The sequence below is a fragment of the Nansenia antarctica genome (assembly GCF_963989245.1).
Source record: "Nansenia antarctica genome assembly, chromosome: 17".
Lineage (NCBI taxonomy): Eukaryota > Metazoa > Chordata > Actinopteri > Argentiniformes > Microstomatidae > Nansenia > Nansenia antarctica.
In genome coordinates, this window is record NC_137687.1 from 3,787,123 (window position 1) to 3,794,686 (window position 7,564).

The following is a 7,564-nucleotide window of genomic DNA, read 5'->3' on the forward strand; positions in this document are numbered from 1 at the left end:
CATGTAGGTAGTTACATCTCAACATGTAGGTAGTTAGTTACATCTCAACATTTAGGTAGTTACATCTCAACATTTAGGTAGTTAGTTACATCTCAACATTTAGGTAGTTACATCTCAACATTTAGGTAGTTAGTTACATCTCAACATGTAGGTAGTTACATCTCAACATGAATGAATGAATGGTCTTTATTGTCATTGATATAGTACAGGTACCATACAACGAAATTTGGGAGGGGGGGCTCCCCTGGTGCTAGGAAAAAAACTAAAAACAAGAAGGGAAAAGAGCTGGTTTACATAAATAAAGGCTATGTACACTATCCACTATACTATACTATACTATACAAATAAAACACTGTGCTGTACTCTATGCTATGCTATACCTATTCTAACATTTCCTATCTCTGAACCTTATGTACCCGAGGGTTGTCATATTGCACATAGTGTTATTGCACATTCATTTAAAGTGAATGAGTCTCACTCCGTCAATAACAGGGTATATACAGGAATCTTGAGGTTAATTTCAATACCTTTCTAAGACTTTTTAAAGACCTTGTCAATATTTTTCCAGACCTCACCGCCACTTCGAGCTGTAACCGTTGACATCAGTGACACCTTTAACTTAACAGTTTAATAGACGTTTGCAATAGACTAGACTAGACCACTATCATACAACACAATTTCCGTTGTAACAAAACTAATAAATTCGCGAATTTTTACTAAAAGTTTTTAGGACTCAAACTCTTTTGGATAGAGTCTAATTCTAATAGAAAAATACCCTACCTATTCAAGACCTCGTAAAATCATGATTAGACTTTTTAATACTTATTAAGGGGTCTTGATTTTCCCAAAATTGATGTATCAACTTTTAATACTTTTCAAGACACCGCGGATACCCTGTGAATAACGACACGAAAAACGGTTGTCGACGAGGATGGGATTCGAACCCACGCGTGCAGAGCACAATGGATTAGCAGTCCATCGCCTTAACCACTCGGCCACCTCGTCCTGTGAGTCTCAAACGGCGGAGATATCCCAACATATAGTTAAACAGCCACACGTCGCTCATGACCAATACGTCATAGTACCGTAATGTTGCTGTTGTTGCTCATTGCGCAGGCAGCGACAGTAATATCACCGCTAGCATATCAACACATCGTGACGTTAGAATTATAAGGTTCTAGGATCTCCATTTTTGTCAAAATTGAGTTTTTTTACATAATCTGACCCATTAGGTGTTTATTAATGCCTGTGTGGTGTTATTTTTTAAAATGTTGACATTTTTGAGTTAGTAATTCATAAAATACAAAGGTTCCATCTCACCAAACATAATGGAATGTAAAAACTTTGACGCTCAATATCTCTGAACTGCCCTAAACGGAGATAGAACCTTATCATTCTAAACTCACGATTTGACGCCATTTGTTAGTCACTGACTAAAAGTATATTTGCTATCACCAAAAAGACTCCTCTCGCTGCTCTCGATGCTAGCCTAACCTAAATCTGTTGCAATCTGTTATAATATAAGTCACTGAAGTATTGCTTGCTTGCGCTTCTATTTCAGCGGTTACGGTAATATGAAAAGCGAATAGAACGTGCGCCACAATGTAACTGGCAACACTCCTCTGGGCTCGAGACATTCGAAGGGATGCGTTCTGTTTTTTAATGGCACGAGACTGACAGAAGCGCATCAGATATGAAGCCAGCAGCTCGTGGTGTTATAACACGCACGACAACCGTGTCGAACCCCGTGGCAACATGCATGGTGTCAATCCCGACTACCCCAGGTACCCAGAATGGAAAAACTGGATCATGCATGTTGTTAGCCTAGATAGCTAGCAGTGCAGTGGTCAATGCAAGCATATGCAATGCAAGCAAGTATATGATTTTTTTTTTTCTTCATTCGCTGTGTGTGTGGGGTATTCATGTAGTGTTTCTGGAATGCATTTTCCTAAGAAATGTTCCGGTTTTAAAGTGGTGCTCGGTGCTCTGATCATTGTGGCGCTGCTGCAGCTGATTTACCTCTCCTTCCTCTCCAAGCTGCACGGTAAACAACAGCGCTACCGCTACTCCGAGCTTTTCGGGGGGACCTCTAGCAAGAAAGATGCTGGTGCAGCTCACTCAGAGGAGAAAAACTCCCGGAAAGAGCGTCTCAGGTACTCCCTGTCCACGGGGGGCATCTTTGACAGGAGCGGACAGTACCGCGTGTACAAGAACTTGATCAAAAGCGACTTCTCGACCAATCAGAAGCCAGGAGGAGCGGATGCGCCGGGCTCGAACCTTTTGGCGCTGGCCACACACACCACCATCAACAACCTGCATCACCTGGATTCCTTGGTGGAGCGCTGGCAGAACCCTCTCTCGGTGGCTATCTTCGCACACGGGCAAGATGTCAAGTTCGCCACCGCCTTGGTCTACGCGCTCAGCGTCTTCTGCCCTCAGATCCAAGCGTTGGTGGACTTCCACTTGGTGTGCCTCTCGGGAGAGATGGCCAGCTTCCCCGAGCAGGACAGGGAACACTTCACGGGGCTCGAGGACTGCGCCGCCGTGTTCGCCAGGCTGGAGACGCACAGGGACAAGTACAAGAACTACGCCATGGGGGGCAACGTCTCCTACCCCAACAACCTGCTCCGCAACGTGGCCCGAGGCAGCACGGAGGCCACCTACGTGCTGGTCATCGACGTGGACATGGTCCCCAGCGCCGACCTGCACCAGCAGTTCCTCGCCCTGGTCATGAGGCGCGAGGCGGCCACGGACGAGGTCTTCGTGCTGCCCGCCTTCGAGATCAGGCACACGCGCAAGCTGCCCGCCACCAAGTCGGAGCTGGTGCAGCTGTACCAGGTAACATAGACACGGCTGTTCTAGTGTCAACTGTCACTTAGATCCAACTGTCACTTTCAAATTAACCTCAAGATTCCTGTATATACCCTGCAGGTGGGCGAGGTGCGGCCGTTCTACGAGGAGCTGTGCCCGCGCTGCCAGGCGCCCACCAACTACTCCCAGTGGGTGAACAGACACGGCCGGTGGTCCGGGCTCCTGGAGGTGGCCTACACGCTCGCCTGGGTGGACCCCTGGGAACCCTTCTACATCGGACCGCGCACCGTACCCCTGTACGACGAGAACTTCAGGCAGTACGGCTTCAACCGCATTAGCCAGGTACAGTACAGCTCACAGCCGTACACAGTGCATATGTTATGGTACATGTGGGAAAACTAGGGTTAGGGTTAGGTGCTAGGGTGCTACGGTTAGGGTTAGGAGGATTAGGGTTAGGGTTAGACATGCCAGCATGTACCAAGTCGACGTAGCACCTAACCCTAACCCTAGTTTTCCCACATGTACCGTATTCCCATATGTACCGTAACACATGAGAAACATATCCTGAAATCTCAAATGTCTTTAAACTCTATCTTCTCTACCTCCTTCTAACTGTTCTCTTCCTCCCTCTCTCCCCCACTTCGTCCTCCCTCTTTCATGCCTCTCTCCCCCCCAGGCCTGTGAGCTCCACGTGGCGGGCTACAAGTTCTCCGTGCTGAGTTCTGCCTTCGTGGTCCACATGGGCTTCAAGGTCCAGGGGGAGTTCCACACCAGGAAGGACGAGGAGAACCAGCGCAACCGTCTCCTCTTCCGCAGCTTTAAGGAAGGGCTGAAGACCAAGTACCCCTCTTCACCTCGCCGCTGCTGAATACTACTGAGTCCCCCTCCCTCCCTCCCTCCCTCCCTCCTGAGTACCCCTCCCTCCTCCCTTCATAGCTGATGAGGGGGCAGAAAAGGGGAACCCCCCTGGAATGAAATCACCAATCATCAAGCGTCTTTTTTCCAGTCGGAATCGGAAAACGGAATCGGAAAACAAGTGATATTGACCACTTGTTGAGATACGACATGTTAATCCCATTGACTGTATGGTTATTATTATGATTATTTGTAAAACAAAACGTTTCAACCACTAGGTGGCATCATCAGGCAGATATTTGATAGTAGCGTTTGAGTTTCTTGCCTCTTGTCGACTTCTGCATTATCATTATCTATGATTCTATTCAGTGCATCCTGAAGACGTTCATTTTCTTGCCACATGAGATCAAAACACTGAGTCTTTTTTATTACTGAGCATTTGTGCCACACGAATTTCTGCAAATAAATAGAGCTGGGCTGACACTATAGAGAGCTACAGTATGTAGCTACTAGCTACAGACATGACACTATTCGGTTGTTAAGTCGTGACGTGTTTCCGGGTCCAACGTTGGCTGAGGCGCTGTCTTCGAAATGCCTCAGTAATAATAATAATAAATTATATTTATATAGCGCTTTTCCGAGACTCAAAGACGCTGACAAATATGGGAGAAACAGGAAAGTGCTGTGTCCCTTGTTGTATTAATAGATCTGAGTCTAAAAAACGATTGAACTGTCATTCTACCGTTGTAGTACACTGGTACTCTGGTGCGGGGAATTTCTGGTTTGGACGTTGCTAAACGTCACGTTTGACGTCAGACTTAACAACCGAATAGAGAGCTACAGTATTGTAGCTACTAGCTACAGACATGATCAATCACTGATCTGGGGCATCTGTAAAAGGGTAGTTGCAATTGCCTGCAGGTGTGACGAATGCAGTGTCAAATGTTTTTAGACTAAACTGTAAAGCAGTGAAGAGTGTTGACAATTTTCTTTGACTACTACTGCTGATATCTAAGTGATTTAATGAGTGCTAATATATTTATAAAGGTTTAGATTTGTATTGTTTTGCTTTTGAAGTGTAAACTGTTCTCTAAGTAACCTAATAATACATTGTGAAAATATAATTGGTTTTATTTGTCCCAAGCTAAGGACTGGTAAAGGTTATCCACTAGAGTCTGACTGTAGCAGCAGAGCATATTTATGGAAGTGATAAGTAAAAACTCTCCTCCAACCACTAGTACATGATGTTGTTAGGTTTTTGGAGTGAGATACATTTTGAATATTGTTAGTCATTGTGTGATCTTTCTTCTGGACGTGAGAATGCTGGTTTACTTATCTTTCCATTGACAACCTATCAACGCTTGGTTTGTGTATGTTTGGATTCTTATTAAAGTACAACAAAGCCTACTACTGCTTGTTTCTCATTATGTCCTTCTTTCCTTGATACACTATTTGATTTCGATTAAACAAACTAATGTCTTTAACTGCATCATATGAAACAATCAGATCTTTTTTTACACAGACCTATAAAAAAATAAATAAATGGAAGTTGAGTGTGTGTGTGTGGGTGGGTGTGGGTGTGTGCGTGTGTGTGTGGGTGTGTGTGTGTGTGTGTGTGTACCCAGTTTGACGTAGATCTGGCTGAGGATGCGGGCAGGCAGCACTCTGATTGGCTGGACCTCCGCCAGCGTCTGGACCTCCAGCCCGTGCTCCTTCAACAACTCCTGGATCTCCTCGGTCTCTGCCAACACACACACTGACAAAAAATAAATAAATAATAAGAATAAGAATAAGAATATATGCCATTTAGCCGCTTTTATCCAAAGTGACCTACACTGCCGTGATTGCATACATTTGAAAGTATATTTAGTCCCAGCGGGATATCGGAAATTAAATGGTTTGTTATTCAGTATGTCCATAGAAATCACAGTTTGAGCTGTGGCTGTAGATTGACTGGAGTAATAGGTTCAGGAGTAGGAGTGTAATGGATGAAGTGTTCCATGTACGTTCTCTCCTTGACTGTGTTTTGTTGTAAAAGAGGCCAATGCACACGGCGTGCGATTTTGTCGCACGACAACATTCGATTCTCCATTCACATTCATTCATTCATTGGTGTGAATTGAGAATCGAATGTTGTCGTAATATCGCATCGCACGCCGTGTGCATTGTCTCATTGGGTCTCATTCAAAACAATGGAATCGAATTCGGCGGTGCGACAAAAATCGCACGCCGTGTGCATTGGGCTTAAGCCTGCATTACTGGAAACTGACATGCTAGACGAGAAAGCACGCAACTGCTGGGAATTGGAATCGTCTTAGCTATCCTTTAAACTAAGCATCGAAATCACATGATCACACCGTTTGTTAATTCCCCTAACCCCCCCCGCCCCCCCCGCTACTCCTCCATCCTCCTTTCTCACACCTCCACCATCACGTTAGAACACCATTTTATCTTTTGGCACACACACGTTGTCACTCTTTCTTTTCCCGATAACCATTAATAACATCCCTCTCTCCCTTCCTTCGTTCCATCTTCCTCATTAGTCTGACGACTTCATCTGATTGACCTTTGTCACTCATGCCACTTCTTCTTCATCTGTTTCACTCACCACTCTTAACCTCTCAGCTTGAACAATAATATACCTCATCATCTCTCTTCTCCCTTCTCCTCCTCCTCCTCCTCAGTGTCTTGCCCCCCCCCCCCCCCCCCCTGGCCTCTTGGTTTTAGAGTAGCAGAAGGCTGGGGGGGGCGGGGGGGGGGCTGTATGGATAAGGAGGAGCATTAAGCAGGTTTGGTGAGGTAAAGTGGGGTTTATCTCGACAGCTTTGGGGAACGCAGCTTATTTGGGTCAGAGAGCTTTACGACACAAGCAATTAGGCCGGTCCTCTCTGTGTGTACGCTAGCAGGAGGCCTCCCTCCGTCTAGATTAGCGGCGTGCTGAGGGGGAGAGGTGGTGGACAGATTCTGGAGTTGAGGGGGGACCAGCTGGAGCCCGGCCAGGGTTTTCGGTGGGCCTGTTTCATGGGTCAGTTAACGGGTGAGAATTTAAGGAAGCAGTGACCAGAAACTATGGAGGAGAGCTGAATTAAAGCACAGCTGAATAGCTACTCGTCGACCATAGGATGTTTAACCCCCGTTCGTAAGACTGAAACAAATCGGCCTTGTGTACTTATCCCTGATTCTTCTGCTCACTGGGGACGACCACTTGACTGGAAACATAGACGCAAGCCGTGTGATTGTCTCTGTATGTCGTTAAGCAATGTTTTTGAACAGCAGCAAAGTGTCCTGTTTAAGATTGATCAATGACATAAATCGATACAGGGCCGTCTTCTAGCTGTCTTAAGGCTTACCGTCGTCTCAGAGACTTTTGAGGTATTGAAGTTAATTTGAAGCCTCAGGTACATCTTAGTAATACTACTTGTCTTACCCTTATTGTATTACAAAACATATTCTTTGTAAGGACATGGAATGGAACATTCAGCTTTCTAGAAACTCGAGCCAAATAGTGAATCAGGATGACTGTTTGTATACTGAAGGTGTTCAGACCGAACATTTGCCAGTAAGCAAGAAGGTTTACGTTTATACATTTACATTTACATTTTTGGCATTTAGCAGAAATGCCTTATTTCTGCTAAATGAATAAATGCATTCTGCCTTATTCCAAAGCGACTTACAATCAATACATTTAAACCTTTAAACGACGTTCACATTTGTATATTTTTCTCTCAAAGAATTCTATAAACAGTACTGTATATCATAGACAATAGGGGGGCTATCAGGGAATCAACACAATCTTGCAAAATGCACGTTTAAGTTTAACAAAATATGTTTTTAACGAGAGGGTGTTTAGAAGTGTTTGTGTTCTGGGTGATCATAGCAGATTGTCACACCTGGTCAC

The 7,564-nt window shown here is 45.0% G+C and overlaps 1 protein-coding gene across 1 annotated transcript; it reads left to right on the plus strand.

Annotated features, from left to right (window-relative positions):
- The first annotated feature begins 1,645 nt into the window (after positions 1 to 1,645).
- Positions 1,646 to 5,063, plus strand: b4gat1 (beta-1,4-glucuronyltransferase 1). The gene is made up of 3 exons (XM_080547533.1): positions 1,646 to 2,838; positions 2,932 to 3,153; positions 3,488 to 5,063. Exons 1-3 carry the CDS (start codon positions 1,861 to 1,863, stop codon positions 3,677 to 3,679), a joined length of 1,392 nt encoding a protein of 463 aa, XP_080403659.1. The 5' UTR covers positions 1,646 to 1,860; the 3' UTR covers positions 3,680 to 5,063.
- The last annotated feature ends 2,501 nt before the right edge of the window (positions 5,064 to 7,564 follow it).